The 15,134-nt window shown below is 51.3% G+C and overlaps 1 protein-coding gene across 1 annotated transcript in view; it reads left to right on the plus strand.

The window, feature by feature from the left end:
• The first annotated feature begins 3,028 nt into the window (after positions 1 to 3,028).
• Positions 3,029 to 15,134, plus strand: part of LOC100084581 (complement receptor type 1-like) — a 61,967-nt gene continuing 49,861 nt past the window's right edge. The window contains exons 1-2 of the mRNA XM_039912742.1: positions 3,029 to 3,105; positions 14,412 to 14,597. Of these exons, the coding sequence (XP_039768676.1) occupies positions 3,045 to 3,105; positions 14,412 to 14,597 (247 nt within the window). The 5' untranslated portion in view covers positions 3,029 to 3,044. The remainder of the gene's footprint in view (positions 3,106 to 14,411; positions 14,598 to 15,134) is intronic.

Below are 15,134 nucleotides of genomic sequence, written 5' to 3' on the forward strand. Positions count from 1 at the left end.
AGCACTCTACTAAGTGCTTGGGAGAGTACAGTACAACAGAGTTGGAAGCACATTCCCTTCCCACATTGAGTTTACAGTCTAGAGGAGGAGACAGATATAATGGGGGGTGAGTATCAAAGTGTTTAGGGGATGTGGACCCCATACATTGGTGGTGCAGACGGGAAGGAAGACAGGGCAGAGAGGTGAGAAATTAGTCAGGGAAGGCTTTCTGGGCGAGATGATTTTAGTTGTGCTCTGAAGATGGGAAGTGATGGTCTGCGAGATTTGAAAGAGGAGGGAGTTGCAGGCAGGTTGGAAGACACGAGCTTCTTGATAGCAGGGAACACATCTACCAACTCTGTTGTAGTGTACTCTCTGAAGCACTTAGTACAGTGTTCAGTACACGGTAAGTGTTCAACAAATCACTTTGATTGACTGATTGAGAGAGAGATGATCAAGTCACTCTAAGGAGGTTGGTGTTAGAAGAGCAAAGTGTGCAGACCACATTGTAGTGGGAGAGGAATGAGGATAAATAAGGGGGAGAGAACTGATCGAGTGCCTTCAAGCTGACGGTGAGGACTTTCTGTCTGATAGGGATGGGCAACCATTAGAGGTTTGTGAGGAGTGGAGAGGAGTGGGGAGTGGGGAGAAAAATGATCCAACCAGCAGAGTGAAGTAAGGACTGGAGTGGGGAGAGTCTGAGACAGTAAGGAGGTGAGATATGACAAGTGTTTGGGCCGGTGTGGTAGCCTTTTGGATGGAGAGGAAGGGGGCAGATTCTAGAGATGATGTGACGGTAGACTTGACAGGATTTGGTGACACCCTGAACACGCAGATTGAAAGAGACAGATGAGTCAAGGATTGTGCTAAGGTTGAGGGCTCATGAGAAAGGGAAGATGGTGGTGCTGTCAATGCTGATGGGAAAACCTGGAGGAGGTCAGGGTTTGGGGGGGAAGATAAGGAGTTCTGTTTTGGACAGTTTGAGGTGTCGGTGGGACATCCAAGTAGAGATATCCTGAGGGCAGAAGGAAATGTGATATTGTAGAGGAGGAGTGAAGTCAGGGCTGGAGATGTAGTTTTGGGAGTCATCCATGTAGAGATGGTCGCTGAAATCATGGGAGCAAATGAATTTTCCAAAGGAATGGGTGTAGATGGAGAATAGGAGGGGACTCAGAATTGAGCCTGAATTGATCCTGTGTGAGGGGGGTTGCGGGGGTGGAGGGTCCAGAAAATTCAGTCGTTTTCAACCGGGACCTCTGGATGACCCTGTCTGTCCCCCAAACTAGCTGTCATGGGGACCGCTGGCTTCCAAGAAAGAATCAATCAGTGGCATTTATTGAGCTCTTACTATAATAATAATAACAATAATAACCAATTGATCAATCAGTGGCATTTCTTGAGCACTTACTATGGTCAGAGCACTGTACTAAGCACTTGGGAGAGTACAAAACCACAAATTTGGTAGATCCATTCCTCGCCCACAACAAACTTTCAGTGTAGAGTATAATGATGATAATGGAGATGATCTAGTACCTATCCCACGACTAAGAACAGTGCTTGACGCATAGTAAGCACTTAACAAACCCATGATGATGAGCTGGAGTAAGTGGGGCAAGGGGAGGAGACACCTCAGGGGTTTTGCCCAAGGGGATAGACCCTTCCTCCAGAGACAACAGGGAGTAGGGTTGGGGTGAGTGATGAGGCGACTGGGCTCTTAGCTCTGCCAGAGCAGGCGCCGCCTTCTCCTCTGACCTTCACCCCGGGGTAAAGTCCCTCACCAGGCAGATGAAATCAGACACTGTTGTCCCCGGACTTCCCCTTCCTCATAGAATCCAATCCAAATGGAAAATAAAAAGGAGAGGACAGCCTGAAGTAGCATGGGGACAGGGATGGAGCACGAGCCTGGGAGTCAGAAGGTCAAGAGTTCTAGTCCCCGCTCCGCCACTTGTCTGCTGGGCGACCTTGGGCAAATCACTTCTCTGTGTCTCAGTTCTGTCATCTGGAAAATGGGGATTGAGACTCTGAGCCCCACGTGGGACAGGGCCTGTTTCCAACTCGATTTGCTTGCATCCACCCCAGCGCTTAGTCCAGTGCCTGGCACACAGTAAGCACTTAACAAATATCATCAGCAGCATCATCAGCCCCTAGCTTGACTTTTCCCAGGGTGTGAGGGGCCGTCTTCATAGATCGGGGTGCCACCAGTCTCTGGAGGGCAAGGGGCGGGGGCCCCTCTGCTCTCCTGGGCTCCTAGAAGAGCTGATGCACCAGCTCTACCCTGCCTCTCTTGGAAGAATCTCCAAAGCCCCTGAGTTCCTCCATCTCTAACCCTCCCTACCCCTTCAAGCTTACAACGTGCATGTGTCCCATTCTGGCCGGGATGCCCCCGACCCTCCGGATGCCCCCGACCCTCCACCTGCCCCTTGCTTTCAGGGACAGGGTGGGAAGGTGTGAGCCCAGCCTGGTGAGGGAGTGTGGGGGTAGGGGAGAGAAGAGAGGAGAGGACAGGACAGAAGAGGGGAAGAGAAAGGAGAGGAGAGAACAGAGAGGAGAGGGGAGGACAGAGAAGACAGGACAGGACAAGAGAGGACAGAAAGGAGAGGGGAGGACAGAGAGGAGAGGGGAGGACAGAGAGGGGAGGAGAGGACAGGACAGGAGAGGACAGGACAGGAGAGGACAGGAGAGGACAGAGAGGAGAGGACAGGACAGGACAGGACAGGAGAGAACAGGACAGGACAGGACAGGATGGGAGGACAGGAGTGGAGAGGAGTGGAGAGGAGAGGAGAGGAGAGGAGAGGAGAGGAGAGGAGAGGAGAGGAGAGGAGAGGAGAGGAGAGGAGAGGAGAGGAGAGGAGAGGAGAGGAGAGGAGAGGAGAGGAGAGGAGAGGAGAGGAGAGGAGAGAGGAGAGGGCTCTATGGGCGGAGGTGAGGGGAGGGGAAAGGAAGGGAGGGGAGGAAGCCCATATCTATATAAGGCGTCGGGAGAAAAAGAGGCTCCGTGGCTGGCCCCCTTGGCTGGCCCCCGCTTGCGGAGCGGCGGCAAAAGCCAGCTGGTCCTGCGGCTCGCCATGCTCGCCCCCCCGCCTCTCTTCTGGGCCTTCTTGGCCCTCCTGGCCCCGGGGGTGTGCGGTAAGTCGGGGTGCGGGGTCCCGGGAGGGGCGGGGCGGGGCGGGGCGGGGCGGGACGGCAGCAGGCAGGGTCCTGGGCTGCCGCAGCGCGGGGCTCACCTGGGCTAACGGCGGGGTTGGGGAGGCGCGCACTAGGCGCCAAGCGCTGCGCTGGGCGCTGGGAGAGGGGTTCCCCCGCCACACTCTAAGTTTCCCCTCTGAGCTCGTGGCGGGCAGGGAACGAGTCCCTTTACCGTTGCGGGACACTCTCCCAAGGGCTCAGTACAGTGCTCCGCACCAAGTAAGCGTTCTATAAATGCGACTGAATGAATGGAAGATCCAAGGTAATCAGGCGGGGCTCACGGATTGAAAGGGGGGATCGGTGTCCGAACCTCTCTCCCCTCCACCCCCTCCCCATCCCCAGGACATCAGCTCCCGGAGACACGGGACACTAATCATAACAAATAGTATTTGTTAAGCGTTCACTATGTGACAAACGTTGTTCTAGGGGGCTGGGAGCTCCGGAGATCCGGCGCGGGTCTTCCCAGTGGGCCTGAGCCCGTCCCGTGGATAAGAATAGTAACCCGTGGATAAGAATAGTGATGCTGATTGTATCTGTGAAGCGCTTACGATGTGCTAAGCACTGTTCTAAGCGCTGGGGTAGATACAGGGTAGCCGGGTGGTCCCACGGGGGGCTCACACTTTTAATCCCCATTTTACAGTTGAGGGAACTGAGGGAGGGACCCGAGGCCCAGAGAAGCTAAGTGACAGGTCACGCAGCAGAGTAATAATAATAACGTCGGTATTTGTCAAGCGCTTACTATGTGCAGAGCACTGTTCTAAGCGCTGGGGTAGACACAGGGGAATCAGGTTGTCCCACGTGGGGCTCACAGTCTTAATGCCCATTTTGCAGATGAGGTAACTGAGGGACAGAAAAGGGAAGTGACTCGCCCAAAGTCACACAGCTGACAAGTGGCAGAGCCGGGATTCGAACTCGTGACCACCGACTCCAAAGCCCGTGCTCTTTCCACTGAGCCACGCTGCTTCTCTGCTGCCCGGGCATGGGAGGTCCCCGACGCCCCCTTCCCTGATCGCGGAGGGAAGGGGGGAGCACCTGGGAAGGGGGCGGGCTTCAAACCAAGATCGGGAAGGAGCCTTGGCAGGTCCCCCGGTTGCCCACTCGCCCCCCGCCCCCGCCGTCACCCACCACCCTCCCGGAGCCTGCCAGGGAAGGCCACTCCGAGAAGCGACCCCGTCTAGAGGGTAGAGCACGGGCCTGAGAGCCAGAAGATCATGGGTTCTAATCCTGCCTCCCTCACCTGTCTGCTGGGTGAGTTTGGACTAGTCGCTTCACTTCTCTGGGCCTCAGTTCTCTCATCAGGAAGACGGGGATCGAGACTGTGAGCCCTCTGTGGGACAGAGATTGTGTCAAACCCCATTGCTCGCACCCAGTCCAGCGTTTAGTATAGCGCCTGGCACATAGTAAGCGCTTAATAACTACCACAATTATTATTATTATTCCGCAGCCGTCCTCGGTGCCCCTTTCTCGTGCCTCGGAACCGTTGGTGGGGCTAGGAAGTTCTTTCTGCGGGCTAACTCTGTTGCGGCAGCACTTTTTCTGGTTCTGGTCTATTTGGAGGGGGCCTACTCCTCCCCTTCCCCATCCCCCTGGCTGATATTGGCATTGGCGTTGCGGGGAACGCAATTAGTACAGTGTACTAATGTACTAATGAATCAGTCAATTGTCCCCCTCCCCAGCCCTATCACTTATGTACATTTTTGTAATGTATTTATATTAATGACTGACTCCCCCTCTAATAATAATAATAATAATGGTATTTGTTAAGCGCTAACTATGTGCAATGCACTGTTCTAAGCGCTGGGGGGATACAAGGTGGTCAGGTTGTCCCTCATGGGGCTCACAGTCTTCATCCCCATTTTACAGATGAGGTAACTGAGGCCCAGAGAAGTTAAGTGACTTGCCCAAAGTCACACAGTGACAAGTGGCAGACTGTAAGCTCGTTGTGGGCAGGGAATGTGTCTGTTTTTTGATATACTGTACTTTCCCAAGCACTTAATACAAGCTGGGAGTACTCTCCCAATCGCTTATTAGTGCAGTGCTCCGCACACAGTAAAGCGCTCGATAAATGCCATTGATTGAATGATCAGTACAGTATTCTGCAGACAGTAAACTGTCAGTGCACACCACTGATGGATTATTTAGTACAGTGTTCTGCATACAGTAAGTTCTAAATACATACCACTGCTAGATTGGTACAATCCTTCGCAAACAGTAAGCTCTCCATAATTTCTATCCACTGATTGGTAGAGTGCTTTGCACACAATAAGCTCTCAGGGGGGATGTGCCTGTTTATTGCTATAATGTGCTCTCGCAAGAGCTTAGAATAGTGCTAGACACACAGTAAGCACTTAACAAATACCATCATTATTAGTAAAAATAGCATCGATTCATTACTATAGTGCTTTGCACACAATAAGCTCTCAAAAAATAACCGTTCATTTAACAGTATTTATTGTGGGCTTTCTGTGTACACAGCACTGTACTAAGCACTTGGGGGAGTATAGTATAACAACAAACAGACACATTCCCTGCCACATCGAGCTTACACTCTTGAGGAGGAGACAGTAATTAGTATAAATGAATAAATTACAAATATATACGTAAGTGTTGTAGGGCTGGGAAGGAGGAAAATTGATTGATTCATTAGTACAGTGCTTTGCACACAGTAAGCTCTTAATCATCACTGGTTGATTAGTACAGAGCTCTGCACACAGTAAGAGCTCAGTAAGTGCTATTGATTGATTGACCTTATTTAGGAGAAATTGAAATGCCAGCTCCTCTCTTGCCATGCTGTGACCTGAGGTCAGCCACTAAATCCCTCCAGGCCCCTTCCATCAGATGGTTCCCCATCAGATGGTCCCTGTCCTCCTGGCCTTGAAGTTCTCCCTCCTACTTAGACTTTGAGCCCATGATGTGGGAGAGGGACGTTGCCCAACCTAATTAATTTGTATCTACCCCCAGCAGTTTAGAACAGTGCTTGACACATAGTAAGCCCTTAACAAATGACATAAAAAAGTCTTATCTATCTCCTTCTGCATGCTGAAGAAGAGAGGCTCTCCCAGTCAAGAGGCAAAATGATACTCCAGAGTGGGCAAGGACCTTCTCTTTGAAACAAATTTCCTCCCTTTTCTTTTCCTCCCCTAGCCAGCCACCTCTCTGGAGCAGCTGGAGGTCATTCGGCTCTCGATGGGACTATGAACAACCATGGTTTTTAATAAGCAGCATGTTCCCCCTCTGTAAAAGCAAGCCCTCGCCTATCGACTCCTACGATTGGGTTCGGCTGGGAGAAGCAGGGGTCGGGGGTGCGGGGAGATGTGGAGATGACTCAGTTTTGGCCCATGAGATGGGAGGTTGGTGCCCCAAACAGCTACTTAGAGTGTAAGCTCTAAGAGGAGCAGGAACAGTGTTCAATCTGCTTGTAGTGGATCTTCCTGCAGTGCTTGGCACATAGTAAGGTCTAAAAAAAATAATTATGTTTAGTAGTAGTATTGTTTTTGTTATTATTATTATTATTATTAATAGCTGCTCAGGGTGACCTGGGGCAGGCTCCTCTGGGAAATTCTAATCCTCCTCGTCATTCTCTTCCTCCTCCTCATCTACCTCCTCCTCATTGTCCTCCTCTTTGTTGTCTTCCTCCTCCTTATCCTCCACCTCATCATCCTCTTCATCACCATCATCCTCGTCATTGTCCTCCTCCACCTCATCACACTCCTTGTCATACTCCTCTTTGTCTTCCTTCTGCCTGATCGCCATCCTTCTCTTCATCCTCTTCGTCATCGTCCTTCTCATTGTCATCCTCCTACTTGTCCTCCTAGTTGTCATCCTCATCACCATTTTCCTCCTTTCCCTCCTCCTTATCGTCCTCCTCCTTGTCCACCTCCTTGTCCTCCTCCTCTTCCTCCTCCACCTTGTCATCATCTTTATCATCCTCCTCCTCTTTATTGTCCTCCTTTTCCTTCTCTTCATCCTTTGTCATTCTCCTCATCATAGAGAAGCAGCATGGCTTAGTGAAAGGAACCCGGGTTTGGGAGTCAGAGGTCATGGGTTCTAATCCCCACTCCACCACTTATCAGCTGTGTGACTTTGGGCAAGTCACTTCACTTCTCTGTGTCCCAGTTACCTCATCTCCAAAATGGGGATTATGACTGTGAGCCCCCTGTGGGACAACCTGATGACCTTGTATCTCTCCCAGCACTTAGAACAGTGCTTGGCACATAGTAAGTGCTTAACAAATATCATTATTATTATTATTATTCCCCTCCTCCTCCCCCTCCTCCTCATTGTCCTCCTCCTCATCACCCTTCTCATCATCCTTCTCTTTGTCATCCTCCTCCTCATCCTCCTCCCCTTTCTTGTCCTCCTTGTCCTCCTCATCCTCCTCCTCCTGTTTGTCTTCCTCCAGCCTTTCCCCCCAACTCTCCACCTGAGACGCCCCTCTGAGCCCTCCTTTTCCATCTGCCCCTCCTCCCCTCCCCATCGCCCCTACTCCCTCCCTCTGCTCTACCCCCTTCCCCTCCCGAAGCACTTGTGTATATTTGTATATATTATCACTCTATTTTATCAATGATGTGTAGATATCTATGATTCTATGGTATTGATGCCTGACTACTTGTTTTTCTGTCTGTCTCCCCCTTTCATACTGTGAGCCCGTTGTTGGGCAGGGATTGTCTCTATCTGTTGCCAGATTGTACATTCCAAGTACTTAGTACAGTGGTCTGCACACAGTAAGCACTCAATAAATACAATTGAATGAATGAATGAATGAATCCCCCTAGTCCTCCTCCTTGTTCTCTTCGCCATGTTCCTTGTCTTCATCCTTCTCCTCGTCATCCTCATCTTTCTCCTCCTTCTCTTCATCCTCCTCATCATTGCCCTCCCCCTCGACCTCTTCTTTCTCATCTTCCTTCTCCTTGTCTTCCTTCTATTTCACCACCTCCTCCTCCTCCTCCTTGTCCTTATTCTCTTCCTCCTCTTTGTCCTGCTCCTCATCCTTCCCAGGAGGGGTGAAGCAGCCTCCCCCAAGATAGGTGGTGGGCAGTTTCATTCATTCATTCAGTCATAGATCTTGAGAGCTGACTGTGTACAGAGCACTGAACTAAGCACTTGGGAGAGTACAAAATAACGATAAACAGACATTCTACAATCTAGAAGGGGAGAGATTACTATAAATAAATAAATTACAGGTATGTTCATAAATGCTATGGGGCTGGGAGGGGGGATGCGCAAGTCAGGGCTATGCAAAAGGGAGTAGGAGAAGAGGAAAGGAGGGCTTAGTCAGGGAAGGCCTCTTGGAGGAGATGTGCTTTCCGTAAGACTTGGAAAGAGGGAAGAGTAATTGTCAGATTTGAGGAGGGAGGACATTCCAGGCCAGAGGCAGGATGTGGGGGAGGAGTCGCTGGCGAGATAGTCGAGACTGAAGCACAGTGAGGTTGGTTGAAAAAGGACGGATTTTAATGATGTTGTGAAGGTGGGGCCAAAAGGATTTAGTGATGGATTGAATATGTGGGTTGCGTGAGAGAGAGGAGGCAAGGATAATGCCAAGGTTATGGGCTTGTGAGACAGGAAGGATGGTGGTGCCATCTACAGTGACAGGAAAGTGAGAGAGAGAACAGGGTTTGAGTGGGAAGACAAGGAGTTCTGTTTTGGACATGTTAAGTTAGAGGTGATTGGAGGGTATCTAAGTAGAGTTTTGTTGAAGGCAGGAGGAAAGGTGAGACTGCAGAGAAGGAGAAAGACTGGGGATGGAGATGGAGATTTTGGTATCATCCGCACAGAGGTGGTAGTTGAAGCCATGGGAGTGATTGAGTTCTCCAAGGGTGTGGGTATAGATGGAGAATAGAAGGGGACCAGAAATGAATCTTGAGGGACCCCCACAGTTAGGGGGTGGGAGACCGAGGAGTAGCCCGCAAAAGAGACTGAGAATGAGCGGCCAGAGAGATAAGCGGAGAATCAGGAGAGGACAGTGATGATGATGATGTGAGCTCGTTGTGGGCAGCAGTGTGTCTGTTAGTTGTTATATTGTACTCTCCCAAGAGCTTAATACAGTGCTTTGCACACAATAAGTGCTCCATAAATACTATTGATGAATGATGATTATAGTGGCGTTGTTAAGTGCTTACTGTGTCAAGCCCTGTTCTAAGCACAGGGGTAGATACCTGGTAATTAAGTCCCACATGGGGCTCAAAGTCTTCATCTCCATTTGACAGAAGAGGTAACTGAGGCCCAGAGAAGTGGAGTGACCTGCCCCAGGTCACAGAGCAGACCTGTGTCAGAGCCGGGATTAGAAACCAGGGTCAGTGAGCCAGAATGTGGGTCCTGCGGTCTTTTGGGGGGCCTGGACGGGGATGGGGCCGGACCCTGGGGAATGGAGGGAACCCCTGGCTTTGCCCTAGTCCCCCCTCCCCACCATCCATCCCTAACAGCCTGGACAAATGTCCAATGACCTTTCAGAGGGTGGGTGGTGGCCGGAGGAAGCGAGGGAAACTGCATCCATCCGGCGGGGGGAGGTGAGGAACCCAGGGCTGGGGGGAGGGGGCCCGGGGCCAGGGTCAGAGCCGGTCCCAACGGGCCCAGCGGCAGGGCTCGGCTGCACCTGCCGGGTCTGGGCTCGGCTGCCGGGCCGCCCCCCTGCCCCCCTGCACACTACACCACAGATTTGCAAGTCAAAGTGAGAGTTCTGCCACCTCCGGGGCTTTCCAGCTGTCTGATAGTCTGATAGCCTGGGGAAGTGCAGTCCGCTGCCTGCTGCCTGCTGCCCTCTGCCCTCTGCCCTCCACCCCCTGCCCTCTCCCCAGTGCCCCTTGCCCTCTGCTCTCTGCCCACTGCCCCAGCCGACCCAGATGTTCGCCCCACGTGCCCCTGCCCACTCCCACTCTCCGGGCTTCCTCCAGGGCGAGGGGCATCAGTTGGCATCCTAGGCCCCCCGCCACCCTTCAGGATGACGATGGAACTTATTAACCACAGTGCCAAGCTCCATGCTAAGCCCTGGGGTAGATACGATCAGATCAGACATGGTTCCTTGCCCCTCCTGGGGTTCCCAATCTAAGAGGGAGGGAGAGCAGCCACTTAATTTCCATTTAGAGAAGCAGCATGACACAGTGGCTAGAGCACGGGCCTGGGAGTCAGAAATTCAGGGGTTTTAATTCCGCCTCTGCCACTTCTGTACTATGTGACCTTAGGCAAATTGCTTCACTTCTCTGTGCCTCACTTACCTCATCTGTAAAATGGGGATTGAGACTGTGAGTCTCAGCTGGGAAGGGGACTGCGTCCAACCCAGTTTGCTTGTGCAGAGACCAATGCTTAGCATAGTGCCTGGCACAGAGTAAGCACTTAACAAATACCATAATTATTATTATTTTACAACTGAGGAAACTGAGGCCCAGAGAGGTTAAGCGACTTGCCCATGGTCACTCAGCGATTGAGTGGCAGAGTCAAGAGTAGAATCCTGGTCCCTTTTTACTCTTCATTCTCCAGGTCGTGTCTGCTGTATTATTCCACACAGGGAGGAGAGAGGAGGAGAGCTCCCTGGGCCTTTGAGTCCCAGCTGGGTGACATGAGATCAGCAGACAAGTGGAAGAGCCAGGATTAGAACCCAGGTCCTATTGATTCCCAGACCTATGCTCTATCCACTAGGCCATGCTGCTTCTCTATCTACTAGTATCTACCCCAGCCCTCAGAAGAGTGTTTAACATAGTAAGTGCTTATCAGATACCACAAAAAAAGGAACTTGGGAGCCTCGTGTGGGCAAGCATACCTGTGGCTTGGGGGTTTTCCCAATTCTCCCCCACCACACCTTTACTTCCTTCCTCCCCTTCACGATGGATGGCTCAGTGCTCATGGCTCACATGCCTTGGCTCTTGGAGGCCTCCCTGAGGGGAGTGAGATTGGCTCTCGCATGGACAGGGGTTGAGGCCTGAGGGGCTGTGCGGACAGGGCCTGTCTGGCAAGAATACTACTCCCCCCCACCTCTTCCCCTGATAAATGTGAACCATTGGTTCTGCCTGGGACGGCATCTCCTCTTCTGGCCTCCCCTCAGCTGCGGTTCTTGTTCTGCCCATCACCTCTCAGGTTGGGTCTGGCAAGGAGGTCCACTAGGATGGCCAACCCGAAGAGACACAAGGTCAGGTAGGAGCCCACGATCCCGCACTCCCGTCATCGGGCTACTCACGGGCCAGCAAGTCCGGCCTCCCCATGGGCCCAGGCTGATCTTCCAGCCTGGAAGATCAGCCTGAAGCCCATGAGTCTGCAGAGAAATTCTCTGACTAGCCCTTTGACATCCAGGGAATAGTCGGGCAGCGTGGCTTAGTGGAAAGAGCCTGGGCTTCGGAGTCAGAGGTCATGGGTTCGACTCCCAGCTCTGCCACTTGTCAGCTGTGTGACTGTGGGCAAGTCACTTCACTTCTCTGTGCCTCAGTTACCTCATCTGTAAAATGGGGATTAACCGTGAGCCTCACGTGGGACAACCTGATTACCCTGTATCTCCCCCAGCGCTTAGAACAGTGCTCGGCACATAGTAAGTGCTTAACAAATACCAACATTATTATTATTATTATTATTATTATGTCCACGGCCTTGGCCTATAGTCACAGTGGCAGGATGGTCATGAACGATCCCAGCTCCCAACAGACTTGCTGACTGACCAACCCCTCTCTAGAGCTGATTTTTCCCTGGCCTGCCACGGGCAAGTGGTCCAGGTCCATTGGAGCCCTGGGCAGAAGTCATGGGGGGCTCAGCTCTGGGACCCCTAGGAACCTCCCTACCATGTTCTATCACCGAGTAGCTCTCTGCCCACTTCTTACCCACACAGGCCAGCCCTGTCTGATTCCTCCCCTTCTCTGCTCTTGCCCTCTCTTTTCTATTCCCTTTAGCAATTAGCAGTCACCTTTCAGAGATTTCCCAAACTACTTCTCATTTTCTTCAACCTTACATTTCCTCCAGCCTGTAGGACTTATCTATCCGGATTTCCTGCCAAGCCCTCGCTGTTGAAATACTCCAAATGAACTCCTCACTTTCCCTCCCAAGTATTATAATAATAATAATAATAATAATACTGACACTGGTGTGTAAAGCACTGTGCTAAGTGCTGGGATAGATACAGGATAATTAGATCAAAGCCAGTCCCTGTCCCACAAAGGGATCACAGCCTAAAGGGTAGGGAAAACAGGCATTATATCCCCATTTTACGGATGAGGAAACTGAGGCACAGAGAAGTCAAATCAAATCCTCTCCTCCATCTAACTTTGCCATCACTGTTGACACCACCACCATCAACCCAGCCCGTCTAACACATGACCCTGGTATTTTCCTTGACGCCTCTCTGCCTTCCAAATCCCTTATTTATTATCTCGCCTAACCGTAGCTATTCTTTCCCCACAATATTTCCAGAATCTGTCCCTACTCTCCATCCAAATATCCACTACACTGGCCACGCACTTGTCATATCCCAGCCTGAATTACTGCATCAGTGTATTCTCTGATCTCCTGGCCTCCTGAATCTACTCGCTCTCATTTATATTTCAGTCCTATCTCTGCCATGTCATTTTTCTAAAACACTGTTCCGCCCACATCTCCACCTTCCTCAACAACCTCCAATGCTTGTGCATTCCTCTCCGCATGAAGTAGAAACTCCTGACCATCGGTCTTAAGGCACTCAACCAGCTTTTCCCCTCCAATGTATCCTCTCTCTTCCCCTTCTATGCCCTGCTTGCTAACTTATTCTACCTCATTCTTTTCTCATCCACCACCGACTGACTTGTTCCTCACCTCCCTCCTGCCTAGAAATCCCTCCTCATTCATATCCAGCAGACCACTGCTCTGCCCATCATCAATTAATCAATGATATTTATTGAGAGCTTGCTGTGTGCAGAGCTCTGTCCTAAGAGCTTGGGAGAGTACAATACAACAGAGTTGGTGAGTGTGATCCTGCCCTTCTTAAATTAGACCTTCTCCAAGATGTCTTCCCCAATTGATTTCTTATCTCCCTTCTCTAGCCCCTCCAGCTGCCACTTCTGCACTTCCATACTACCTAAATCCTAGCGTAATAATAATAATTGTGGTATTTGTTAAGTGCTTATTTTGTGCCAGGCACTGTACTAAGCGGTAGATACAAGATAATAGGATTGAACACAGCCCCACTCCCACGCAAGGCTCCCCACATTACAGTTGAGGCAACTGAGGCACAGAGAAGTGAAATAACTTGCCCAAGGTCACACAGCGGATAAGTGGAGGAGCCGGGATTAAAATCCAGGTCCTCCTGACACCCAGGCCTATACTCTCTCCACTAGGCTATGCTGTTTTATCTGCTCAGCCCAAAGCACTTATTGGACCTATCTTTATTTCTCTCTTTCTGGATTTCTTCCTTCTATCTGTAATTTATGTTTGCCACTATCTCCCCTGGCTAGATTCCTTGAGGGCAGGGATCATGTGTACTAATCTATCTGTACTCTCCTACGGTCTAGTATAGTTTTCCGCAGCCAGTAGGCAATCAGTCAAGGGACAAATGTCAATAGCCCCTTCCATGATAGACTGATCAATCGGCAGACTTTTGCCCTTTCCATGGTCTAGGTTGGAGCTTCCACGAAAGCTGACCTCTCTAGATAGTAAGCTTGTTATGGGCAGAGAAGGTGTCTGTTATATTGTTGTATTGTACTCTCCCCAGCGCTTAGTACAGTGCTCTGCACACAGTAAGTGCTCAGTAAATATAAATGACTGACTGACTTCCGCCAGTCATCTTTCTGCACCCACCCTTTCGGGGGGGGCCAGCAGATACCGTGGTGGCTCCCAAGGCCATCACATGCCAGGCCCCATATCAGGGCACAACGTTGGTATTCCCCTGTGGTCACTTCTGCCATAAGGGGGCCTGCATGCAAAAAATGTTTGTGTGAATTTTGCATCGCACAGCATTTTTGCCTGTCTGCTCGCTCGTTGCACTCTGTTCGATTAGCCTGGAAGAGAGCGCCCTTGGAATCCGTTCCTTCGCACGGGCTCTCGGGCCTGGTGTCTCAGGACCGAGTTCCATCCATCGTTCCCGACAGGAGACTTCATCCTCCCATTCCTCCACCTCTGCAGATACCCTACAGTGCTCCTGATCTTTGTTCCGGGGCAGACTCTGTCTTTCCTGCGGCCTTGGAGGCACCATGGGGGGCAGGGAGGGAGGGTGTGGGAAGGGGAAGCAGCTAGGGAGGTCTCCTGAATGCTGGACCACAAGCTGACCGCTCGGTTCTTCTCCCCCCTTCATCCTCCCCCAGGGAAATGCGGCAAACCGCCTCAGCTTACCTTCGCCATCCAGAGAGATGACCTTGAGCAGATGGAGTTTCCGGTGGGGAAGAAAGTGAAGTATGAATGCCGGCCTGGGTACCAGAAAGCCTTTCAGAAGGAACTGGCCCTCCGCTGCTTAGAAAACTACCAGTGGTCAAAGGAGGTGTTCTGTACACGTGAGTAGCCTCTGGCATTTCCTCACTGCAAGGGGAAACAGGGACAGCTAAGACCCCGTGAGTGAAGGCTAGTTTTTCAGGCTCCCTGGGGTAAAAGGCCTGAGACTCCCCACCTGTTTCCTGGAGGATGTTGAAAGAGAAGCAGCATGACTTATTGAAAAGCAAAGGGGCCTAGGAGTCAGAGGACCTGGGTTCTTAGCCCAGCTCTGCCACTCAACTGTTGTGTGACCTTAGGCGAGTCACTTCACTTCTCTGGGCCTCAGTTTCCTCCTAGGTAAAATGGGGGATACATACCTGTTCTCCCCACCTGCTATGTTGAGCCCCATGTGGGACAGGGACTTTGTCCATCCTGATGATCCTGAATCTACCCCAGCACTTAGTGCACAGCTTGGCACATAGTAAGTGTTCAACAAGCACCGCGAATATTAAAAAGAGGGTGAGTGGCTCAGCCTAGCAGATGGAGTCTTGCTGGCTTTCAGCCACCATCCCAGGCTCTGGCCAGACTCTCCCTCATGACTCCCCAATCTCCAGAGCTCC

This window comes from Ornithorhynchus anatinus, chromosome 7 (genome assembly GCF_004115215.2).
Source record: "Ornithorhynchus anatinus isolate Pmale09 chromosome 7, mOrnAna1.pri.v4, whole genome shotgun sequence".
Classification (NCBI taxonomy): Eukaryota; Metazoa; Chordata; class Mammalia; order Monotremata; family Ornithorhynchidae; genus Ornithorhynchus; species Ornithorhynchus anatinus.